Source organism: Danio aesculapii, chromosome 11 (assembly GCF_903798145.1).
Source record: "Danio aesculapii chromosome 11, fDanAes4.1, whole genome shotgun sequence".
In the NCBI taxonomy this organism is placed as follows: domain Eukaryota; kingdom Metazoa; phylum Chordata; class Actinopteri; order Cypriniformes; family Danionidae; genus Danio; species Danio aesculapii.
Window position 1 is genome coordinate 46,090,996 of NC_079445.1, and position 26,622 is coordinate 46,117,617.

The 26,622-nt window shown below is 38.7% G+C and overlaps 2 protein-coding genes across 2 annotated transcripts; one reads left to right on the top strand and one right to left on the bottom strand.

The window, feature by feature from the left end:
• The first annotated feature begins 2,035 nt into the window (after positions 1–2,035).
• Positions 2,036–8,691, top strand: cfap410 (cilia and flagella associated protein 410). Its single transcript, XM_056468272.1, has 7 exons — positions 2,036–2,216; positions 2,382–2,400; positions 3,431–3,477; positions 4,314–4,543; positions 4,650–4,797; positions 4,912–5,008; positions 8,153–8,691. The coding sequence occupies exons 1-7, from the start codon at positions 2,140–2,142 to the stop codon at positions 8,294–8,296; spliced, it is 762 nt and encodes a 253-aa protein (XP_056324247.1). The 5' UTR covers positions 2,036–2,139; the 3' UTR covers positions 8,297–8,691.
• A 463-nt stretch (positions 8,692–9,154) lies between these two features.
• On the bottom strand, positions 9,155–26,401 carry orc2 (origin recognition complex, subunit 2). The gene is made up of 16 exons (XM_056468271.1): positions 26,199–26,401; positions 24,756–24,908; positions 22,955–23,032; positions 21,642–21,716; positions 21,514–21,545; positions 21,315–21,372; positions 17,778–17,944; positions 17,532–17,630; positions 17,328–17,437; positions 16,651–16,783; positions 16,392–16,488; positions 14,709–14,855; positions 14,466–14,637; positions 11,974–12,035; positions 11,772–11,890; positions 9,155–9,505 (listed from the first exon to the last, which is right to left on the bottom strand). Exons 1-16 carry the CDS (start codon positions 26,275–26,277, stop codon positions 9,422–9,424), a joined length of 1,665 nt encoding a protein of 554 aa, XP_056324246.1. The 5' UTR covers positions 26,278–26,401; the 3' UTR covers positions 9,155–9,421.
• Positions 26,402–26,622: the final 221 nt, after the last annotated feature.

A 26,622-nucleotide genomic window follows, 5' to 3' on the forward strand; every position in this document is an offset into this window, starting at 1 on the left:
ATCTCCGCCCACTGTTTGCTCTGCGCGTTCCCGAGACTATATGGGGTCACGGTTGCGACATAAATCTGCGGGCAAAAGATCGTGAAGCACATACAGAAAACAAAACAACCACAAAAGTATAAGCGAATACGTACACAGTGGCTTGTTGCACGCGCATTTACATTTTATGACACAAGTTCTTCAATGTGTAATGGTTCAAAGTTAATAAGTTATTGTGGTTTAGTTATTTTAGGTGAGAGTAGAGGAATGTTTGACCTTTCGCAAACTATAACTGTTCGAAACTCTAATCTAACACCAGCATTCAGACACTGATAAGAATATATATATAAATAAATAAATAAATTATATGCATAAATAAGAAAGTCCAAAGTTAATAATAGTTCGTTGCATATGCCACTAATAGAGGTATGCTTTAAATTAATAATTTATTCATTTAATTATGATAAATTAATAAATTGATCAATTTGTCTTGTATCAATTTTATTCAGATATCATTTGTAGCATTTATTTGCAGAAACGAAACTGACATATTCAAAGACTTACTGTCATTTTCTGTAAATAAATGCTGTAAATAATAATATGTTTGAAATGTAAAAGGTTTGTTATCAGTTCATTATGAAATCCATGTAAGACACAAAAGCTGCATTTATTAAGGGCAATTCCCGAATAATAATCACTTTGAATTGGTACATACAGTGCTTAGCATATATGAGTACACCCCCCTACAAATCTCTCATTTAGATTCATATTTTCTATAGGAAGCTCTACAATATTATATTTGTGCAACTACATTAGATTAGTCAGTACTGAAGCCAAATCTGGAGCTTATCTAACAAAATAACTTACGATAATGGTACAAAAATTGGTTCAAATTTATATGCTAGGAAAAAATATTAAATAACATTTTCAAAAATAGCAAAAATCAAGAGAAACAAAAAATCTCTACAATTTTGTTGAAATGTATTTTGTAATATTTTTTGCAATATTTTATATGAATTTAATTGTATCATCTTTCCATTTCTAAAGATGTTTTGTGACTAAAATATAATTGTAATAAATATATCTGTTTAATAAATCAGTTTTGTTTAAATGCACCAATATATATTCCATATTCACTGAGAAATGGAGAAAAATATTCATCTTCAAAATGGGCTAAACTCAATTATGCCAATCACATATATACATATATATATGTACACACAGTTGAAGTCAGAATTATGAGCCCCCCTGTTTATTTTTCCCCAATTTCTGTTTAACTGAGAGCAGATTTTTTCAGCACATTTCTAATCATAATAGTTTTAATAACTCATCTCTAATAACTGATTTATTTTCTCTTTGTCATGATGACAGTAAATAATATTAGACTAGATATTCTTCAAGACACTTCTATACAGCTTAAAGTGACATTTAAAGGCTTAACTAGGGTAATTAGGGTAAAGTTAGGGTAATTAGGCAAGTCATTGTATAATGATAGTTTGTTGTAGACTATTGGAAAAAAATAGCTTAAAGGGGCTAATAATATTGACCTTAAAATGGTTCATAAATTAAAAACTGCTTTTATTCTAGCTGAAATAAAACAAATAAGACTTTCTCCAGAAGAACAAATATTATCAGACATACTGTGAACATTTCCTGAATCTGTTCAACATCATTTGGGGAATATTTATAAAAGACAAAAAATTATACATATATATGCTACACACATAGTTCACATACACTTATTCAAAATATTATTATAAAATATGATAGTATATTTTCGGTACAGTGACATTATTCTCATAAAGTGATCCTTTCACACATGCAGGAATGATTAAATATGATATTATGAAGGAATTACCGTCCAGGGTTTTAATGCAGGTGTTTAATAACAACATACAAACCGCTGAATGATGCTGATATTAAGAATATCGTGATACTGTATATTGATTTCCTCATAACTGTTAAACTGTTGGTGTGTTTTTGTCTCTCTCTGCCGCTGAGCGCGTGAACTGACGGACGGTGACGCGCTGTTGTCATGGACGCGCAGTGACGCGCTCGCGCATGTGCACTGAGTGACGGACAGCAGAGATGTGGTTCACTGGACGCGTTTGAGCTCAATAATATCGACATATCTCCGATCAAACCTTATCGATCATCATCATGAAATTAACCCGTAAACTGGTTCTGGCTCGAGCTAAAGCGTCAGACCTGGAGAGCGTGAAGAAGCTGAACTGCTGGTGTGTGCTGCTGTTTGCTAGCTGTTAGCCTGATGAAGACTAGCTAATATTCTACGTTTATTCAAGAGATGTTAAACTGTTTTCTGCTTAAATATGTTCATTGTGGATTTTATTGATGATTTCTGATTAATAAATGTATTCTCTAATTATTTTATTGTGTTTCAGGGGCTGCAATCTTACTGATGTGAGTTTCAATAGTTCCCTTCTGTTTAAATGATGAATTTACATCGTATATTGTTTATATTTATTATATTTTTCATTTTAGGTAATCTAAATTAGTAATTTTTCTGTATTATTTTGGGTAGTATTAGGTGAACATTATTGTAAATTATAAGCCAATAGAAAATGACTAAATATTTACCATTATAATGTTTGTTCAGATTTCTAATTAGATTTTTCTGTTATCGATTATCATTTTTAGTTAATAATTTTGTTAAACTAAAAATAAACTGTATTAATTGTATTTAGTTAACGTTTTAGCAATTTTATGGGTGTTTTTTGTATTTTTCTATTATCCATTTTCTTTTGTTTATTAGTTTTCATAAATTGTTATTTGGGTTTATTTAATTTATTCATATAAAATATTAATTCTAAATAAAATGTATATACAATATTTTTTGTAATTAAAGTAAAACTAATAGAAAACGAGAAACATGTCAGAAAAAGGGCTGTTTTGCATATTTTATTTTACAATTTTAGTTAACCATGGCATGACTTAATAATTCTCAGTAGTATGTATTCGGTATAAGGTATGCATTTCTGTTAAATGCATACAAATAAGTAAATATATTTTTGCAGAAAATAACAATTAGAATAACAAATGTTTAAAATAAAATAAAAGTGATTGTCACGATATATTGCTTTCATAAATCTAAAGTTAAAACATTATTATTGTATGTTCTAAAAATGACAGTAAACATGCCTGAAAACAGCACAAAATTATATATTTGACCTCTTATTAGTTTTGTCAATTTACATGTTATTTTCATTTTAAATCATCAGCTGTTTACTGAATAAAACAAATAATGTTTTACTAAGAAATTCTAAATCAAGAGAATAATTTCCTTAAGTGGTCTCTCTATTTTGTACGTATTAAAATATATATATATAAACAGATCAATATGTTTGCATAGACACTATGTGGTATGGTGTTTGTTGACTACTGTAGTATAAATGAAAGTAATAAATATGAAGTGTGTGGATTTTGTGCACAGATCTCGATCTTCACGGAGATTCCCAACATTGAGGTTCTCACTCTCAGGTTTGTGTTTATCTCTGTGTGATTGGTCAGAAATATCCATCTCATTTACAGTGTGTGTGTGTGTGTGTTCTGCATCTTTTCTGCTTTTTAACAAAGACAAAGTATGACATGCAGGGAAAGTAAAGAGCTTTAGATTTAGTAAATAAAATAAGTTTAATTAATAATAGTTTAATTCAATAATGGACATTTAAAAAGGGAGAAAATGATGAAAGGAAAAATAATAATGTGTGTGTCCTAGAAAAACACAAAGACTTGTGGGAAAGAAGGTTTATTTCTTAATTTATTGTGATTTATTTTATATTATACTTATGTCATGCATTAATATTTATATTTCAGTTGACAAAGATGTTTTTGTAATACAGTTTTAGTCTTAGTTTTTGTTTACTAAAATTATCTAGCATAAAGAATTATAAATTTTTACCCCAATTTCTGTTTAACGGAGAAACATCTCTAATCATAATAGTGTTAATAACTCATCTCTAATAACTGATTTCTCTTTGTCATGATGACAGTAAATAATATTAGACTAGATATTCTTCAAGACACTTCTATACAGCTTAAAGTAAAGACAATCCAACACTAATATTGCTGAAGGGGGCTAATAATATTGACCTTAAAATGGCTTTAAAACTATTAAAAACTGCTTTTATTCTAGCTGAAATAAAACAAAGAAGACTTTCTCCAGAAGAACAAATATTAGAGGAAATACTGAGAGAAATTCCTGAATCTGTTCAACATCATTTGGGAAATATCTGAATATTCACAGGAGGGTGAATCATTTGACTTCAACTGCATATATTAAATAAAGTGTGTGTGTGTGTGTGTGTGTGTGTCAGTGCAAATCAGATCGTGTCTCTGGAGCACCTGTCCTCCTGTCAGCACCTGTGTGAGCTGTACCTGAGGCGGAACAGCATCTCCAGTCTGTGTGAGCTGCAGCACCTAAAGCCCCTGCGTCGCCTGCGGGTCCTGTGGTTGGCAGAAAACCCCTGCTGCTGCCCGGACCCTCAGCAGTACAGACTCACCGTCATCAGGAGCCTGCCCGGCCTGCACAAGCTGGACAACCAGGGTGAGTGCAGACTGAAGCAAAATGGCTGCACTTCTCTGTATCTGTACCGTTAATAATCTCCTAAAGTGGCTCTTAGATCTGAATATTAATGAGTTTGTGTTGTCAGTGGTTACAGAGGAGGAGCTTGCACAGGCGCTGCAGGAAGGGGAGGAGCTTGTGAGTTCTCCAGGCCCCACCCCCACCAGCTCCACCAATGGCCTTACAGAAGCAGACTCGGAGAACGACCCTCTTGATTACAGTATGGAGGAAACCAAGTAAGAGCGCCTGATACACTCCTGTGTGTGTGTGTGTGTGTGTGTGTGTGTGTGTGTGTGTGTGTGTGTGTGTGTGTGAGATGTGGAACTGACACGCTCCTGTTTGTGACGCAGTATGATTCGGGCTCAGCTGGGACTGAAGCCGCTGTCCAGAGACAAGTTCCCATCACTGCCATCACCACGAGAAGCTGGAGACGTACACAAGAAGAAGGTACACATACTTATATACTCTTACACACACACACACACACACACACACACTCTCACTCTCTCTCTCTCTCTCTCTGTAGAGCAGTGCTATTCAGTTAGTGGTCTGCGAGGCTACTTGTTCCGGTCCTCCAATTAGCGTGACCATCAGAAATAAGTTGAGTTCAGTCGTAAAACAGCCGCTGTAGTGATGAAGTGACGTGTGTCTGTTCAATAGCACAGTGAGGGGGTCTCCTGACATTAAGCGAGTGAGTGGTGTCGAGCAGCTGAAAACATTTGGATATGTTTGTAGAAACACACTGATATCAGTAATGAGGATGTGATGATTAGCTGATTCTACTATTAACTTCGCTTTAATTCATTATGGTTAATTAATGCTAAAGGCTTCTCAACGCCGCGTTTCTGTTGCACAGAACAAAACCGCTGCAACTAAACAGAGTTATGCTAACTGTGCGCTAGTTTAAAGTTCAGAGCTTATAGCTACACCAAGGCTAATACGGACGCTAGTGATGCGCGGATGGCGGTTATATCTGCGGGCGCTGCGGAGAATCCGCGGGTTGGGGGGTCGGGTAATTAAAAATACATGATGATTAATTGCGGGTGGGTTGTGGGTGGATGTAGCGGGATATGGGAGTGGACCAGCGAGTAAAGCAGAGAGTGGGCTTTGCAGAATGGGAAGATATGAGACACCCAATAATAATGGAGGAAGTGAGTAGCCCACTGTTCAAAGCTTCAGTTAGAGGAGTCATCAGAGGAAAATCTGCTATCGATCTGGGAGAAACAAGATGGCTTATTTCCACAACTGCAGCGCCCTGCGAGGAGAGTCTTGTTCATTTCTACAACAAGCGGTGCGAGCGAACGCTCATTCAGTGCAGCTGGCTGCGTTATGGAGACGAGCGTTTGCCCAGGCGGCCGCCTAGGACGGCAGAATAAACAGGGTGGCGTCCGCGATAACCCCCTGGGTTCTTGCTTGCGTCTGTGACAATCCCCCCACCGCCCCATCCTCGCTGTCGTACGCACAATCACACCCCCGTCTCTCATTTTCGGTGTGAGGGCGGCATGTTCACCTTTTGCCTAGAGCTCCAGTTCAGTTTGCTCCGGCCCAGATGGTGACCCATCATGCCTGAAACAAAGAATTCAATGATTGCAGTGAGGATCGGGTGCGGACACATACATCAGATGAAAATATGTGCGGGCGGGTGGATGATCAGTATGAAGCCGCAGATTCAGGTGTCATTTCAGCTGATCCGCGCATCTCTAACGCACGCACACTGGATTAACTATAGCAGCAGGCCGTTCACATGTTGCATCTTTTCCGCGCGCAGGTTCATCATTTCCAATGAGACGTGCGCATATTGGGAGCGGCGCGTGCAGGACTCGCCAGTGTACGTCTGGAGGGCGCGAGTGCGTCTGTTCACAGTAGAAATGACCTCACGCCATAGCGGTGAGAGCTGCGCGTGGCTTTCAGTCCAGTGTAAACAAAAGATACGTTAGACCAATTATTACTAATGATTCAAATGATTATGTCTGAATTGAAATTTATTTTGATAAATGGGGAACATTTCTACATTCCTGCGACCCACAATGTTAGCAAACATGTAACGAGACAAAATAATAATTACGGTTATGCTATTAGCAACCCCCTACCCCCCCTTTTTCTTTTTTTAATTTCTCTCCTCTTTTCTTTTCTGATTCCGTGTTCTGGTTTGGTTTACTTTTGCAACTTATATGATGTTAATTATTTATTGAATTTATTTATGTTGTATTGTTCTGCTTTTATGCTAATGCTCTGTATTTATCTGCATTATATTAAATAAGAAAAATCAATAAAAAGTTCAAATCATAAAAAAAAAAAAATGATGTCTGAACACAGATAATAACAATAGATCATTTAAATACTGAGCTAATATAAAGCTTAAATTAACATTAGACTAATACTGTTTATTTATTCTTATTTTTATATATTTATTGATTGATTCTGTCATTTATTTTCATTGTAAAATGATCATGTTTAAATCTAAAGAGAGAGAACTGGACTATTGTTTGTGTTTATTAATATTTTCTGCTGTATTTGGTTACTGAGCAGCAATAAACAACACTTAAATATAAAACAGAAGCAGTTTTCATGTGATGTTCTGAATTTAATACATGCATAATAATAGAGATAACTGTGAAACAAGGATTATTCTTCAGACTGTATAATCGTACAACCAAAATCTATAATCTTTGCATCCATAATTATTATGCAGCTTAAAACTATTGGATATGAACTAACTATTATTAGCTCCTCTGTTTATTTTTTCCCCAATTTCTGTTTAACAGAGCAGATTTCTCCAACTCATTTCTAATCATAATAGTGTTAATAACTCATCTCTAATAACTGATTTATTTTCTCTTTGTCATGATGACAGTAAATAATATTAGACTAGATATTCTTCAAGACACTTCTATACAGCTTATAGTGACATTTAAAGGCTTAACTATGGTAATTAGGGTAACTAGGCAGGTTAGGGTAATTAGGCAAGTTATTGTATAATGATGGTTTGTTCTGTAGACTATTGAAAACAAATATAGCTTAAAGCGGCTAATAATATTGACCTTAAAATGGTTAAAAATTAAAAACTGCTTTTATTCTAGCTGAAATAAAACAAATAAGACTTTCTCCAGAAGAAAAAATATTATCAGACATACTGTGAACATTTCCTGAATCTGTTCAACATCATTTGGGAAATATTTATAAAGAAAAACAAACTCAAAGGGGGGCTAATAATTCTGACTTCACCTGTATGAATGTGTCTGATATACAACATTTGAATGTTTGTAAAGCCACATGGTACAGTGCAGTGATGTTATAGTATATATGATATTATATTAACATTTTAATGTAGAAAAATACAATGTGGGTGTCTTAAGGAGCAAAAATACAGCATATGGGCTCTTATATTGCTGTTGTGTCATCACTCATATCTCTCCAGCCCCTCATTTGAGATGCTTTTAATGAACTGACCCCCATGACAAACTAACTGAACAGCCCTGCTGTAGAGTTACACACTGCTGCTTATACTCTCTCTCTGCAGTCTCACACATGAGAGAGGCAGTGCTTACACATGCACACACACTCTCTCTCCCTCTGTCTGTCTGCTTGCAGTCTCACACACTTGAGGCAGTGCTGCTGCTGCTGAAAGATCTGGATGTGGACGAGCTCAGGATTGTTCAGTCGGCTACTGAGAGTAAACTCAGATCCTGGAGGAGACTCCGAGAACAGCAGAACACTGCAGACGTCTGCTCATAACACACACACACACACACACACACACACACACACACACACACCAGCAGAAGACTCCAGACATCTCTATCACTCACACACTTCTATATCCCTTCACAATAAAGGCTGATTTGTTCACATTAGTCGATGCACTAACAGCAGATACAGAATTATTACAGCATTTACTCATATTTTTATGTTAATAAATAAATTAATTAATAATATAGTAAAATAAATAGTAAAAATAAAATAAAACATTAATACATATTTATTTTTTTATTAAAATATTTGGTTTATAAATATAGATATTAATATAATAGTATAATAAAATACACATGAAATACATTTGTGTTTATTTCACTGCACATATTATATACAATTAATATTTATTTTAATAATAAATATATGAGAAACAGTATTTATTGAAATAGTTTATACATATTTATACTTTTTTTTAAACAATTCAATAAAATAATACATTGTGTTTATGGGAATTCACAATGATTTACAACTTTAGGTTTAAAAAATGTATTTATAAATAATAAAAATAATAATGTACTAGTATGCAATAGTAATAAATACTGTACAATTATCAATCATTTCATTAGTGTGCTTTAAAACTAATGTTAACAAATGAAGCCTTATTGTAAAGTGTAATACAGATGTGTGTTTATTGTGTGTTTGCATGTGTCAGATCTCAATATTTCAGTCATATTAAACAGATCACTGCATTATGTGTGATTCAGTGTAAGCTGTTTTCTCTTTGGTCAACGCCTCATGTTTGCATTTCGCTCTGATTCTTACCAAGATGCCTTTTCCTGCTCAAAATGCAATGTTTTTGGAATATCTGTTTTCTTTCTAATCCTCTGAATGAAGTGTACCAATGGTTTGTGTTGCTTTATTGGCGTATATATTTGTCTTTAATACAGTATAGATATATTTGAGAATGTATTTTTTTATGTAAATAAATTCTGAACTGCATATAAGATTTATTGTTATGATTCTACAAGGCTTTACAGAATACTGTACATGATTGGGCTACAGAATGAAGTGCCACACACACACACACACTCGCTGTCGACTCTCAAACCTGATGATTCTTGAACACACAATCAGATCAATGATGTTGATAAGAAAGTTCATCATCTTTTACTCCACGTCGTTCTTCTCCAGAAAGTCAGAGAGCGTCCCGTTGTCCACCGGGATCAGCAGATACTCCACACCGTCAGCACCCTGAAACATAACAACAGCTGCTCACACACACACACACTCTTTTCTAATAATCAATTCTGAGGCATTGAGAGTTGGTTTAAAAAGGAATCGATTCTGAAGCATTGAGTCATTGAGAATTAAAAGTTGATTCGAAGCATTGAAAACTGAGACGTTGAGAACGGAGTTCAATAAAAAAAGGAATCAATTTTGAGGGCTGGAAAACCCGAGAGTCAATTTAAAAAAAGAATCAACTCCAAAGCATTGAGAGCCGAGAGTTGATTCAGAAGCATTGAAAATTAAGGCATTGAGAACGGAGTTTGAGTTTCCAAGGCAATTCCTATTCCAAGGCATTGAGAGCCGAGAGTTGATTCCAAAAAAGAATCGATTTCGAGGCATTGAGAGCCGAGAGTTGATTCCAAAAAAAGAATCGATTAAGAGGTATTGAAAGCCGAGAGTTGATTCCAAAAAAGAATCGATTTCGAGGCATTGAGAGCAGAGAGCTGATTTAAAAAAAAGAATCAATTGAGGCATTGAGAGCCGAGAGCTGATTTAAAAAAAGAATCGATTAAAAGGCATTGAAAGCCGAGAGTTGATTCCAAAAAAGAATCAATTGAGGCATTGAAAGCCGAGAGTTGATTCCAAAAAAGAATCAATTGAGGCATTGAAAGCCGAGAGTTGATTCCAAAAAAGAGAATCGATTAAGAGGCATTGAAAGCCGAGAGTTGATTCCAAAAAAAATAATCGATTCCGAGGCATTGATTTAAAAAAAAGAATGGAGTCTGAGGCATTGAGAGCAGAGTTGATTCCAAAAAAGAATCGATTTTGAGGCATTGATTAAAAAAAAAGAATCAATGAGACATTGAGAGCCGAGAGTTGATTTAAAAAAAGAATCAATTGAGAGCCGAGAGTTGATTCCAAAAAAAGAATCGATTAAGAGGCATTGAAAGCCGAGAGTTGATTCCAAAAAAAGAATCGATTCTGAGGCATTGAAAGCCAAGAGTTGATTCCAAAAAAAGAATTGATTCCGAACCATTGAGAGCCGAGAGTTGATTCCAAAAAAGAATCGATTTTGAGGCATTGATTAAAAAAAAAGAATCAATTATGAGACATTGAGAGCCGAGAGTTGATTTAAAAAAAAGAATCAATTGAGAGCCGAGAGTTGATTCCAAAAAAAGAATCGATTAAGAGGCATTGAAAGCCGAGAGTTGATTCCAAAAAAAGAATCGATTCCGAACCATTGAGAGCCGAGAGTTGATTCCAAAAAAGAATAGATTCTGAGGCATTGAGAGTCAATTTTAAAAAAAGAATTCATTTTTAGGCACTGAGAACCGATTCTATAAAGAATCGATTGTGAGGTATTGAGAACTCATAGATATATACACTAGATATCACATAGGGACCCCGAGCATGCGTCAATAGCGCCGCCATATTTGTACAGGGCTCCCAGGACAAATGTCATTCAACCACACTAGTCTAGACTAAAGCCAGTGTGAAGATGCTGGACTTAAGCGCTGTGTACGAGTGTGAAGTAACGAGCAAACAAATAAAACAAAGCATAAAGGCAGAACATTTCATAGGGAAGATTTCGGTTTTATGATTTTGTATGTGCTTAACTTTTGTGCTCCACAAGCATCTGTTACTCAAGGTAATGTAACTCATTACTACCCACCTCTGAGTTTTCTATAATGTGTATGTGTGTATATATAGTGCTCAGCATATATGTGTTCACCCCTCACTAGTCTCTCTTTTAAATTCATGTTTAATAAGAAGCTCTACATTATTATATTAGTGCATATACATTAGATTAGTCAGCACTGAAGCCAAATCTGGAGCTCATCTAACTAAATAACTTATGATAACACTCCAAAAACTAGCACAGCCACATTTATATGTTATAGAAAAATATTAAATACAGATTTAAAAAGAGGAAAAATCAAGAGAAGAAAAAAAAGCTGAAAAATTTTGTTGTAATTTTGTAGTTTGTAATTTTTTTGCAATATTTAGCATGAGTTTATTTGCATTATCTTTCAATTTCTGAATATGTTTGGTGACTAAATTATTATTGTAATAAATATATCTGTTTAATAAATCTGTTTTGTTTAAATGCACCAAAATACACTGCCTATATTCACTGAGAAATGGAGGACAATATTCATCTTCAAAATGAGCTGTACTCAATTATGCTGAGCACTGTATGTTTGTGCGCGTGCATGTATGTGTGTTCATGTATATGTATATATATATTTATATATATGTGTGTGTGTGTGTGTGTGTGTGTGTGTCTGACCTTCTTGTTGCGGATGAGTTTGTGGTCTCTGAACTCGGTGAGTTGCGTGCGCAGTGTGATGTCGCTGTTCACCAGGAAAGACTCTCGGCAGCGCTGGTAGAAATCCTGGAAGGACAAACCTGAGACAAACACACACAAACACACACACATCAGTGTTGGACACGCAGAGCTGCATTAATCTGAGCGCGGCGCTGATGTTTACCGCTGTACGCAGGATTATCCTTGTTCTCCAGCTGAAACTCTGCCAGTAATCTGAAGATCCCCCTGCAGGACACACACACACACACACACACACACTACAACTGTCAAAAAAACAGGACAGTCAATCTGAAACTATATAACTGGTTTTGGTGGTTTACAAGGACATACATGTGTATAATGGCATGGGTGTGACCTGGTTGTATTAATGTGGATTATGAGAACAAGTCTTGTGGCCTCATAATTCAAGATGCTTAAAAATCATAATTAATTGTTTCTTTTCACATTAAAGAGCCCATATTATACATGAAATAGGGTCATATTTAGGTTGTAAGGGTCTCCAACAACAGTCTAATATGCATGCAAGGTCAAAAAACACTTTGATGGTCTTATAATCTGCATTTATTTTTACCTAATTATCCCAGCGACTCCCATATGAATCGTTCAGTGATTCATTTGTACCCAAACCCGTCCTTAGCGCGAAGCTAATCTGCGCTGATTGATTGACAAAAGGCAACTGACTGTGTAAAGCCTCATAACACAACACAAAAATATGATGAATACGCTGAGTTCAGCAGCTAATCAGCCGGAATCAGCTGAGGTGAAGTGACGGAGACCTAGCTGTCACTCAAGTGGCCACGCCCTTAATTATGCAGACTTAAAATGAAGGAAATGGATGAGTTATAAAAACATTCACCCTCTCACAGTTGTCATGAAGGGTAATATTAGCTATATAGAGACGTCAGAACTGTCCAAGCTAACTGAGTGTATTAAAGATGTTAAAGACTGGATGACCAACAATTATCTTCTCTTAAACTCAGACAAACAGAATTATTACTTATTGGGCCTAAATCCTGTACACAGCAGATCTCACAACTCGACCTACAATTAGAGGGATACAAAGTTAGCGTTAGCTCTACTATAAAAGATCTGGGTGTCATATTAGACAGCAATTTAACTTTCAAAACTCATATTTCACATGTCACAAAAACTGCTTTCTTTCATCTGAGAAATATCGCTAAGTTACGAAGTATGCTATCCATCTCAGATGCAGAAAAGCTAGTCCATGCTTTTATGACTTCTAGGCTGGATTACTGTAATGCTCTGTTTGCTGGCTGCCCAGCATCCTCTATTAACAAACTTCAGCTAGTACAAAATGCAGCTGCCAGAGTTCTAACCAGGTCTAGAAAATTTGATCACATCACACCAATTTTATCCTCCTTACACTGGCTGCCTGTTAAGTTTCGTATTGAATTTAAAATATTGCTTCTTACATATAAAGCTTTAAATAATCTAGCTCCTGTTTATCTGACCAATCTTCTGTCTCGCTACAATCCAACTCGCTCTTTAAGATCTCAAAACTCAGGGCTTCTGGTAGTACCTAGAATAGCAAAGTCGATTAAAGGAGGTCGAGCCTTCTCATTTATAGCTCCTAAACTCTGGAATAGCCTTCCTGATAACGTCCGAGGCTCAGACATACTTCTAGTTCATACATAGTTCAGTAAAGCATACACTCAGTGCACCTTTTAGTGGTATGATACATGAATGTGCTCCACGCATCTTGTTTATATACACTATGAACAGCAGCTACGCTAATTATTTTCTTTATTCTCCATTTCCACCTCGGGATACTCTTCCCAAGGCCCTCAGACTATGCAGAGTCACTGAAGCAATCCAAGGCCTGTGAAGAGATGATCCCAAGGTTTCCATAATCCTGGACCAGGCCGTATCCTCAGCAGCTGCTGTGGTGGTCATGGAGGAGTGGAGAACATGAGACTGATTCCTGTGGTGCTCCAGGGACAGACGAATCTTCGCTGATGTCCTGCCTCCGGCACCTAGACTGCAGCTTTTCACAAGACATTTTGCCATATAAGAAATGGTCGTGCCCAACTGAGTCTGTTTTCTCTCAAGGTTTTTTTTTCCTTTTTCACTCATTGGTGAAGTTTTTTCCCTGTCGCCACTGGCTTGCATGGTTTGGGATCTATAGAGCTACGCATTGATGGACTTGCTCTTCAGTGTTTGGACTCTCAGCAGTGATTATTAAACCACATTAAACTGAGCTAAACTGAACTGAAACTCTCTTTCAATTCACTATAATCTTCTATGTGAAGCTGCTTTGACACAATCTACATTGTAAAGGCGCTTTAGAAATAAAGATGAATTAAATTGAATATATGCATCAAAATGGTTCTTTGTACCAGGCTGTAAACACCTGTTTTTCTGCTGTAAAGTCGGCCATTTTAACAGTGGGGTCAACAGAAATCTGCTCTCTTATGGAGGCAGGACTAGCAAAATTTCCATATATTACAGTTTCAGTTACTTCCGTATTGGCTTCCCGAGGGAGAGCAGGAGGATGACGCTTGGGAGGGACATATAACAAGCTGTATTTACTGTACAAAATACATTACACCTATGAAGAGTCCTCATAAACCACCAATATCAACATGTGTGTGAGTGAGAGAGTGAGCGAGTGTGTGTGTGTGTGTGTGTGTATACCTGGCATTCGGTGTGAGGCTACGCAGCACATGTGTGAGTGAGCTGAGCGCCAGCGCCCCCGTCTGCTGCACCAGCAGTGAGTTCTCGTAAGACGTCTCCTCAGTGTACGAGAGGTACGTGGTGCTCTCGAACCACAGCCAGTTAAACATGCTCATCTTAGCATGATCCCAGACTGAGGAAACACACACACACACAGTTCAGAACAGCCCAAACATCACTGCTCCTCCAGAATGTGCCACTGACCCAGCGGGGCGTTGATGTGGTCGATGGAGGCCAGCAGGTGCATGTTGGGTAATGCCGCCAGCTGACCCAGAGCCTGCTGGTTCCTGTCACCCCTCAGCATTGGCCCATCGATGTTGTTGATGATCAGGAACACATGATTGGACGGATCTGAAAGAAACACACAAGACTTACAGTGGGCGGAAAGACAAAGCCACGCCCAGAGGAGGCGGAGCATGACACATCTTCATCTGAAAGCCACACCCACAAGAGGCGGACCAATACAACTCCTCTATTGACTTTCTATAACTCATTATCATGTCTGACTTACAATAAAAGCAGACCAAGAGAGTCTCTCTACACTATTCTGTAGTATCAATGCTGTGAGTTCTGAAAAGAATTAGTGTGGTTTAAATATCTGAGGTATAAAAGGGGAGGGGCTGATGATGGAGGAGGAAGGGATTCTGATCAAATGGGAGGGGCTGATGATGAAGGGGAGTAGCTGTTGAAGAGGGAGAGGCTTCTGGTCAAACAGGAGGGGTTGATGATGAAGGGGAGTAGCTGTTGATGAAAAGGGAGGGGCTTCTGGTCAAACAGGAGGGGTTGATGATGAAGGGGAGTAGCTGTTGATGAAGAGGGAGGGGCTTCTGGTCAAACAGGAGGGGCTGATGATGAAGGGGAGTAGTTGATGAAGAGGGAGGGGCTTCTGGTCAAACAGGAGGGGTTGATGATGAAGGGGAGTAGTTGTTGATAAAGAGGAAGGGGCTTCTGGTCAAACAGGAGGGGTTGATGATGAAGGAGAGTAGTTGTTGATGAAGAGGGAGGGGCTTCTGGTCAAACAGAAGGGGCTGCTAATGAAGGAGGAGGGGCTTCTGATCAAATAAGAGGGGCTAATGAAGGGCAGTAGCTGTTGATTAAGAGGGAGAAGCTTCTGGTCAAACAGGATTAAGCTACGGTCACACTGGGCTTTGTGTTTGCGAAATTCTGTCGTGCGGCGCTGCGAAAAGGGGCGGGATTAAACTAGATGATTATACATTAAAAAAGCAAGCGATTGCTCTATGTTTTAAATTTCTGTCCAGAGAGGTCCTGTTTGGATCCTCGATTGGTCTCACGCAGTCAAGTGATGTGATTTCGCAGGTCAGAATTCACCAAGCTTGAACTTTGCACCGCAGCGACCTGCGAAACTTAACACATGACCCTGCGTTTCCGGTCTGACGCATTCGCGTGCGTATGAATGGAAGTCTATGGGAGGACAAGCCCAGTGTGACCGCAGCTTTAGCTGTTGATGAAAGGGGAGGGGCTTCTGGCCAAACAGGAGGGGCTGATGACAAAGGGGAGGGACTTCTGGGCAAATGGCAGGGGTTTCTGATAAAGGGGGGGCTTTTGACCGAAGGGGAAGAGTTAATGATTAAGGGGAGGGGCTAAACATCAATTCTTATATTTATTTTGGATTATGAAATCATATTTTCCTAGAGATGAGTTCACCCCTACTGAAGCTGACTGAGGCTATTTGGTAGTTTAGTCTTGCCTTTCATTAATTCGGCTTTGTGTGACAATCCTTAAATGACAAAATCCTGATATACAGTGGATACAGTACAATAACAATAATTCTAAATAATGATTCCTCAGTGTTTGATCTTGTTTACTGTACGCCTCGTCACTGTTCGTCTGTTCTGTTGTTGTTATCAGTCAGAAACGAACATGCACCTCCTCTGAGGGTCCTGATGATGAAGTCCATCTGCTCCGCTGGGTTCCGGAAACTTCCCTGGTGTTCAAACACATCCACCGTGATGCTGTTCAGGATCTGCAGAACACAGGAGCATCACAGCATCAGCAGAAACACCAGGAGCTTCACAGAGAACTACTAGAGACATATACTACTGAAACAACAACAACAACAACAACTGCTGCTGAAGAACAAACTATGCAGACGGTGTGATTATTCTGGAGTAAGGAGAATGCGTACAGATTTGAGTGTGATGCTGGGGAAGAAGCCGTTGACCACCACATGATCATAATCTGAGAGCATCGAGGAGCGAAACTTCTCCAGCAGCAGCTGCTTCGAGCCCAGACCGTACAGGAGGATATTAAAGCCCATGCTGGAGGAGGACACACACACACACACACACACACACATGATGAACACAGGCATGTCTTACACACACACAAACAGGGCATGTTACACATACGCAATCAACACAGCGTATCATCTGACACACACAGATGCATATACACACTCACAAGCACTTATACACACACTAACACTATGAACACATACACAACACGGATGCATTCATATACACACACACAAAACACTCTGCTCACTCACTCATACAAACACACACGCTCTCTCTCACTGAAACAAACACACACACACACGCTCTCTCTCACTGAAACAAACACACACACACACGCTCTCTCTCACACGCACACGCGCACACACACACACACACACACACACACACACACACACAACACTCTGCTCACTCACTCATACAAACACACACGCTCTCTCTCACTGAAACAAACACACACACACACGCTCTCTCTCACTCAAACAAACACACTCTCTCTCTCACACGCGCACACACACACACACACACACACACACACACACACACACACACACACTGACACACTGACCGCAGCTGCAGCATCCACTGTCTGAAGTTCTTCTCGTGTTTAGTGTTGAGTTGATTGATCTCTTCAGCGAAGCGCGGCGTGTTTTTACCCAGCAGGCTGAGCAGGGTTTCCTACAACACACACACACACCTCAATCATCATCATCATCCTCCTCATTAATCCTCATCAATCCTCCTGGTGAATGATCAGCAGTGTTGCTCTGACCCGGTCCAGCTGTGGTGTGTGTAGCCTCTGCAGCGTGCGGTCAGACGTCAACACTTTAGAGCTGCTGTGAGCCTGGAAATACTCCTCCACCAGATCACTCTGCAGGACACACACACACACACACACACACACACACACACACACACACACACACACAATTATTAAAGTTGAGGTGTTTTATCTCAAACACAAACACACACACACACACACACACACACACACACACAGAGAGGACGAGGGTCTCACCTCAGCTGTCTTCTTGCTCTTCTTACTGGGTGTTTTGTAGAGCGCAGCCGCTGCTGCCGCTGGTGTGTGTTTGCTGGGGGTTTTGGGCTGAGTGTGTTCTTCATCTTCTTCATCCTCAGAGTTTGACGGAGAGAAATCACTCTCACTGTCTGAACGCAGAGCTGGAGCTGGATACACACACAAACTCACACTGTTAAACTGAGATACACAGAGAACAGGAAACAACACATACATTCACACACACACACACACACACACACGCACACACGCGCGCGCACACACACACGCGCGCGCACACACACACACGCGCGCGCACATAAGAAATAAATCAAACTAAATATTCAGAAACAATTAAATTGATCAAACACAAACTGTTGTGTTTAAAGAGCCCATATTATGGGTTTTTGAAAATGCCCTTCCATGTAGTGTGTAACACAGCTCTAAGTGAAGTGAAATATCCAGCTAAGGCTTAAATCTGTAAGTGTACAGTGTTTAAAACTATTGATTCATCTATAAAAGAGTCGACTCATAGTGCTTCAAACGAGTCGTCTTGATAACGAGTCATTAGGTGTTTCGCGATGACGCAGCTACGAAACACAAGCCTCGCCAGTAGTTAAGCGCGCAAACCCGGGAGATTTGAAACCTGCGGCCCCGCCCACTAACACAGAAAAAACACTAGACACACACACACAGACGCCGCCGGTCCAATGAAGTCACGCTGTGCTCAGATGGATAATATTGACAGTCTCTACCCAAAGATGAAACTGTGAAGAGTCAGTGGTTGAGGTTTATTCACTAGTGTAAGTAAGTGCGATTAAAATTGTTGCCTCGTTTAACTTGCAAATTATGTATTTATTGTGTTTTGTTACTTGTTAACCTGGTACAGTACACGCGGTTACTCTTTATATTCTCTTATCGCATGTAAGCCACGTTAAAAACGCGACGCGTGCCGCTTTGTTTACGGATTTAACGTTAAATGCTTTTGTGAGCTCGAGTTCCACTGCCGTTTGTCGTTGCTATGGCGATCGTAAGCTAGGAGACAGGAGACTCGTGTCGATCTCCCTAGTTCTGAGGAGGAGCGTGATGTGTGTGTGTGAGAAAAAGAGCAGGTCGAGTGTGTGACGCCTAGGGGCTAGGAGACAGGAGACTCGTGTCGCTCTCCCTAGTTCTTCTGAGGAGCGTTTTGTGTGTGTGTGTGTGTGTGTGTGTGTGTGAGAGAGAGAGAAAAAGAGCAGGTCGAGTGTGTGACGGCTAGGGGCTAGGAGACAGGAGACTCGTGTCGCTCTCCCTAGTTCTTCTGAGGAGCGTTTTGTGTGTGTGTGTGTGTGTGTGTGTGTGTGAGAGAGAGAGAGAGAGAGAGAAAGAGCAGGTAGAGTGTGTGACGGCTAGGAGACTCGCGTCAATCTCCCCAGTTCTTCTGAGGAGGGTTGTGTGTGTGTGTGTGTGTGTGTGTGTGTGTGTGTGTGTGTGAAAAAAGCCTTACACTATGAAGCGTGTATGCACTGTGACTACTTTTATATAGTTGATTAGCAGCTGGGCATTTCACTCTATCTCGCGCTGAAGCCTGTCACTGTCGACCAATCGCAGCAGGCTGTCATTGGTCCAATCAGCGCAGATTAGCTTGGCGCTGAGGAGGGGTTTGGGTACAAATGAATCGCTGAACGATTCATATGGGAGTTGTTGGGATAATTATGTAAAAGTAAATGCAGATTATAAGACCATCAAAGTGTTTTTTGACCTTGCATGCACATTAGACTGTTGTTGGAGACCCTTACAACCTACATATGACCCTATTTCATGTATAATAGGGGCTCTTTAATTATAAGACTTTAATTAGTTTGTCTAAATGCATTTTAATTTGCTTTTTTTCCCTACATTCTTGTTGGTCTTTACTGTAAAAACAAATTTGCTTTGATAAATATGAAGAGTTCAGATGCAAAACCCTCCAAATCCATCAGAGCTCTTTTCCTGTACATCAGCATTTTCTATCAGGCTCCTCTGATTAGGTTCAGAAGATTCATTTTATAGGTAATGATAAGGTTATTAGCTGGTAAATTATTATTATTTTTTCATAAATCTCACTTTAGACAATTCTTTGGTTTTTAACAAGGTTAATTTTCTTTGGCATCAACACCAGCTGAATCCACTTCTGCTTTTTATGCAAAAACCTCTAAATCCACCTGTTGGGACAAGACAGTGTAACTGGCTAAAAATAACTAAAGATGCATTTAGAGATTATTTTACCAAACATAAAACACATTACACAGACCACCTGATATTAAAAATACAGAAATCTGTCAAGTAAGTGGCGGTTCATTCCACTGTGGTAACCCCTGATAACCCAGAGACTAAGCAGAAGGAAAATAATGAATGAAATCTGTCAAGTCAGCACATTAATCAATAACATTAAAATAAACATGAATTAAATCTGAATCTGTTGTCATTTCTGATATCTGGGATTTAGATTTAATGTAAGTAGAGCAATGTAAACAGTGTAAACAGTGTAAACAAGCTTGTTATGTTCAATAATGTAGTGTAAAACACTGTGAAACATCAATATCTGTGCATTGTCCATTAATATTAAAAGCTTATCAGACGTATATGAAGTCATATAAATAATGGAGTTTTATACATTATTATCTTTTAAAAAGAGCTTACATTAGCAAAACACAAGATACGTCTACTGTGCTAAAAGAGGACGTCTCTCAGACACGTTTAGAGCTGTCATTCATTCATTCATCCTCACTATACTCTCAGTCTCGGTCTCTTTATCGTCTCTTGTTTCTCCTCATAGCATCCATGCAGGATAAAAGAACAGCATCTTAACTCCCTCTTATAAAATTGAGTTGCTGTTTAATGTCTAGTAAATCAGACTCATTCAAAGTAGCGTCGCTGCGCAAAACAACGTTATGAACGCATGCTACACTTCTGACTGTACAGTGTGTTTCTGTGTCTAATAATGCTCAGAGTTTGAGGTAAGGGACGTTTTCATTTGCCAGTCACTGACAGTCAGACAGGCTCATCCAGTTCATCAAACTCCGTCTTTTAAACTCTAAATCAGAAGCGTAATACAGCAGTCTCCTCATAAAGCCGGCGTATCAGCGCGCGGCTACATTACACACATATGATTCAATTCGCACCTTCTGATTGGTTCTCGGGATATAGCGGCTTTTGCTGTCAAAGGCAAGTGGTGTTTAGCGGCGTTTACCTACAAACTGTTATTTCTGAATGTGCTGACGCTGACATTTAGAGGATTTGAAGCTAAAATATTTGTTGAACATGTACATGTGCCTAAAGCATTCACTCGGTGTCACTAGCTCAGATGGTGAAGTGGCGTTGAGCATCTGAACTCTTCATATACTGTTATTCATGAATGTGTGTTGATCTGTAAGCCTGAACACATGATGTTCTGATATGCGTTTGTGTGTGCTTAACTCTGGATCACACATGTCCATTTCATTAGTATATATAGTGAAATATTGCATGAAGTGTGTGTAGATCTTCTCTGTGTTCAGTGTGTGTCGTGAGCAGTCTGACCTGAGAGTCTCTTGCGCAGCCGGTGTGGTGTTGTGGAGATGAACTGAACCTTCTTGCCCTGGGCACAACACAACACACACACACATCAGCACGACACAATCAACAAATGTACGTGTGTGTGTGTGTGTGTGTGTGTGTGTGTGTGTGTGTGTGTGTGTGTGTGTGTGTGTTTAAATGCAGAATAACCGTGTGTGTTCACCTTCTGAGGGGTTTTATTCAGAGCGGCTGATTCTGCAGAGGATGAACACAGAACAGCAGAGTCACACTTCAGAGGAAACACACTGGAGAATGTTTGAAGAATGATTGACAGAAATAAACCAGACTCACTTTTGCTGGAGTCTTCAGCGGCGGCGTCTGTGCAGAAGCTCACACTCTTACCTGGAGTACGAGCCAATTCAGATGCTGCACACACACACACACACACACAAATAAAACACACACGTGAAACAAACACAGACACACACACATACACACCCACACAAAACACACATAAACACAAAAAATACATGTACACAAAACACACACACGCTCGCACGCCAAACACAAACAAAACCACATATACACATACAGACAAAACACATACACAAAACACACACACAACACATACAGTGAGAGAGACAGACAGACAGACAAAACATACACAAACAAAATATACAAAAATACACACACACACACACACACACACACACACACACACACACACACACACACACACACACACACACACACACACACACACACACACACACAAAACCCAAACATGAGACATTGGGCCTGTTTCAGTAAGGAGGTTCAAACCAGGAGAAGCTGTGCGAATCTTTTCTTTATTTAATAAATGACTCGCCTCAGAGGACAATCCTGACACACAATAAACGCATGGTGGCGTTTGAAGGCGTGAAAGGTGGATCACAGACGCTCTTGACACGCTCTGGAGGACATTAATAATATAATAACACTAATCCTGAAACGGTTATGGTGTTTTATAATGACCAAATCAACAGTTCAGATGTTCTACAGTGTGCTCAGCCTGCTGATTTGTCCATTCACACACATTTTCATCATCACATGATCTCTTATAACAACATCACATGACCTTTGTAATACACAGACTGGACTTTGTTTAGTAAGTGTTTCCATCGTAGTTTATACACATCTTTTCTGATCGAATAAAGAGTTTCTCCTACTCAGTTAAGCGCAGATGTGTTTTTATGCCTATTTTTAAAAGTTATGTGCATCTTGGTGTTTCCATCAATATTTTTTTATGCGCATATCCAAAATACACATTAAAATAGGTGAGTAGAAACGTAAAGCTAAGAGAAATACCGCTTCATCTTTAAAAAGGGGAGGAGACCGACAGAAACTCTGAGTGTAGAGAATAAAACCAGCTCCTGACCAGGTTAGTAATTTACCACAGTAACTGACTCTGAGTTAAAGTTACCTCTCTTTCAGAAACAGGCTTGACTTACTCTGCTTTCTCCAGTCTGACAAATCTGCCATTTTGAAATGGAAAACCCAGAGTTTCTCTCATTTCAGGGTTAACAAACTCTGAGTTTTCACTTAACCTCCTTTCTGAAACGAGGCCCCGGTAATGATTCTCATCATAATATAATATACATAGCAATGAAGAATAATAATCTCACCCATCTGAGCCATTTTATTCCTGCGTTTGATGGTCTGGAAGGAGAAGACGGAGGATCCACCAGCGCTCTCACACTCATCTGATCACAAACAACAACACAACATTCACAACCATGCATTCTTCATTTTAAAACACATTATATATATATATATATATATATATATATATATATATATATATATATATATATATATATATATATATATATATATATATATATATATATATATATATATATATACACACACACAAAGAGACTTTATTAGGTACACCTCACTAATACCGGTTCAGACCCCCTTAAGCCTTCAGAACTGCCTTAATCCTTCATGTCAGAGATTCAACAAGCTACTGGAAATATTCCTCAGAGATTTTGCTCCATATTGACATGATAGCATCACACAGTTGCTGCAGATTTGTCGGCTGCACATCCATGATGCCAATCTCCCGTTCCACCACATCCCAAAGGTGCTCTATTGGATTGAGCTCTGGTGACTGTGGAGGCCATTTGAGTACAGTGAACTCATTGTCATGTTCAAGAAACCAGTCTGAGATGATTGGTGCTTTATGACATGGTGCGTTATCCTGCTGGAAGTAGCCATCAGAAGATGGAGACACTGTGCTCATAAAGGGATGGACATGGTCAGCAACAATACTCAGGTAGGCTGTGGTGTTGACACCATGCTCAATTGGTACTAATGGACCCAAAGAAAATCTCCCCCACACCATTACACCACCACCAGCAGCCTGAACCGCTGATACAAGGCAGGATGGATCCATGCTTTCATGTTGTTGAGGCCAAATTGTGAGCCGAGCATCCGAATGTGTCAGCAGAAATGGAGACTCATCAGACCAGGCAACGTTTCTCCAATCTTCTATTGTCCAGTTTTGGTGAGCCTGTGTGAATTGTAGCCTCAGTTTCCTGTTCTTAGCTGACAGGAGCGGCACCCGGTGTGGTCTTCTGCTGCTGTAGCCCATCCGCCTCAAGGTTGGACGTGTTGTGTGTTCAGAGATGCTCTTCTGCAGACCTCGGTTGTAACGAGTGCTTATTTGAGTTACTGTTGCCTTTCTATCAGCTGGAACCAGTCTGGCCATTCTCCTCTGACCTCTGGCATCAACAAGGCATTTGCGCCCACAGAACTGCCGCTCACTGGATATTTCCTCCTTGTCGGACCATTCTCTGTAAACCCTAGAGATGGTTGTGCGTGAAAATCCCAGTAGATCAGCAGTTTCTGAAATACTCAGAGCAGCCCGTCTGGCACCAACAACCATGCCACGTTCAGCATCTCTTAAATCCCCTTTCTTCCCCATTCTGATGCTCACTTTGACCTGCAGCAGATCATCTTGACCATGTCTACATGCCTAAATGCAGTGAGCTGTTGTCATCTGATTGGCTGAATAGAAATTTGTGTTAACGAGCAGTTGGACAGGTGTACCTAATAAAGTGGCCAGTGAGTGTATATATTTAATGTCTAGTTATCAGAAAAAAGATATCTTATAATGCGTAGTGTTCTTTATACATGTTTATAAACCCATGAGTGTACATGACTATTGTGCAGGTGTGGTATCAGCCATTCTTCAATTTCTTCATAGATTTAGAACAATTTTTAGTACAAAAGTTATGATAAACAGGATTTATTTGTGAAGGTGTCTGCATAAATTTGTGCGTACACACAGTTAGTGAATGAGATCCAAATATGTTTAACTGGTCTGGAAAATACTTCTTGAATTAGACAAAATAATAATTAAAAGCATGATAATAAAAGCATTATTAGCAGTGTGTGTGTGTGTGTGTGTGTGTTCACCTGTTTCTGCAGTGCAGAGCGCCTCCACATACTGCTGCTCACTGAACACCTCCTCATCTTCATCATCATCATCCTCCTCAGCTGATCTCTTGCTTTTCTGAGTGGTTTTCAGGATCACCAGCGTCTGCACGGATCCGTTCACTGCCTTTGTGTCTGCAGAGATCAGCGGGAGATTCGTATTAGTTTATGATTAATAATCATCTCTTCACACACACAGCTGAAGGCAGCGTTAGGAGACCACCTATCAAACTTTTAGTCTTTCCCAAGTGATGTTTAACAGAGATAATAGTGTTAATAATTCATCTCTAATCACTGATTTATTTTCTCTTTGTCATGATGACAGCAAATAATATTAGACTAGATATTCTTCAAGACACTAGGATTCTGCTTACAGTGACATTGAACTAGGGCTGCGCCGATAAACAGTATTATATCGAATCACAGTAAAATGTATGTCAATAACAATAAGCTCTGGACTTTTTTACTCTATATTAATTTAAGAGACAATCACAAAGCTGAAATGTGCAACAATGGGAATCTAAGTGTGTTGATATTAGAGATGCACCGAATTTTCGACCACCGAAAATGTTATGCCACTTAATGGACCCTCTAGTTTCGTGGCTTCAGTCATTGTTGTGGTGCAACAAACAACTTATATCGTAATATATATCGCTATCATTCAATATGGAAAACAATGATTGAGATAGCTGTTTTGCCATATTGCCCAGCCCTACCTTAAACTACAGAATTAAAACATACACCAAATATTTGCTGGATTTATTTGGTGTGTGTTTTAGTAAAATGTTAGTATTTGTTTAATTCTATAATGATCTTACAGGAATTTCCTTTAAATTGTAAATATGTTATCATTTAGAGCTTAATTTCCTCATTTCTTGCTTAATTATTATTTTTTTTATTTCATTTTTTGACATTATTGTGCATTTTTCCTACCAAATATAGATTTTTTACTCTTCTGAAGTGATAATGTCGGTATTTTGTTGACTAAAAATAAAGAGACTATATATACTATTGAAGACATGTTATCTTTTCTGTTCTATATATATATATATATATATATATATATATATATATATATATATATACAGCTGACAATATATATTATTACATTTAGTCATTTAGCAGATTTTGTCTAAAGCGTATGACAATATAAAAATTATAATATAAAATGATGTGTGTATATATATTGTCAATACTTATCAATACTTATACTTGTCAATACTTATGTATCATATAAATATCATCATCCTGATTCAACACTATCAGACTAAACTACTGAAAATAGTTCTAACAGATGTTTATATGGTCATTTATAATGTTTATAAGTTTCTAAACTCTCTATGTTGACTGTCTACAGCACTTACACACTTACATTATGTCGATATTAATATTAAATATATAAATGACACGCTGAGGCGCTTTTACCTTGCTGTTTCTCCACAATATGATCCAGAACATCTTCATCGGGCACAAAGCGCACCTCTAGCGGCTTTTTCTGCGTCATCGTGCGCTTCACACACTCTCTGTCCGATTATTAACACTGATTATGATTATAAAACCTCATATTGGAGAAAATTAACTTGTTGAAAACGTGTGAGGAGATGACAATTCCGCGCCACAGGAAAAAATCCAACCCACGTGTGACAGGAGGAAAGTCACGTGAGCAGCCGCGGCCAATTAGAATGAGACTTCTCTGTAAACTACATACCCCACAACTCTAGCGTTGATTTCGGCTATAATCGATTGAAATCTCTAAAATGTTCTCATTTTCCTATATGAAAATACTGAAACGTACAACGTTTAATTTCTTGTTCATTCGTGTATGACAATAAAACAGATGACAGCTGTA

Coding starts and splice junctions, on each gene's coding strand:
- cfap410 (XM_056468272.1), top strand. CDS start 2,140: ATGAAATTAACCCGTAAACTGGTTCTGGCTCGAGCTAAAGCGTCAGAC. Junction 4,544..4,649: donor GCACAAGCTGGACAACCAGG/GTGAGTGCAGAC, acceptor TTGTGTTGTCAG/TGGTTACAGAGGAGGAGCTT. Junction 5,009..8,152: donor GAGACGTACACAAGAAGAAG/GTACACATACTT, acceptor GTCTGCTTGCAG/TCTCACACACTTGAGGCAGT.
- orc2 (XM_056468271.1), bottom strand. CDS start 26,277: ATGACGCAGAAAAAGCCGCTAGAGGTGCGCTTTGTGCCCGATGAAGAT. Junction 21,717..22,954: donor GAATAAAATGGCTCAGATGG/GTGAGATTATTA, acceptor GTGTGTGTGCAG/CATCTGAATTGGCTCGTACT. Junction 21,373..21,513: donor TGAATAAAACCCCTCAGAAG/GTGAACACACAC, acceptor TGTTGTGCCCAG/GGCAAGAAGGTTCAGTTCAT.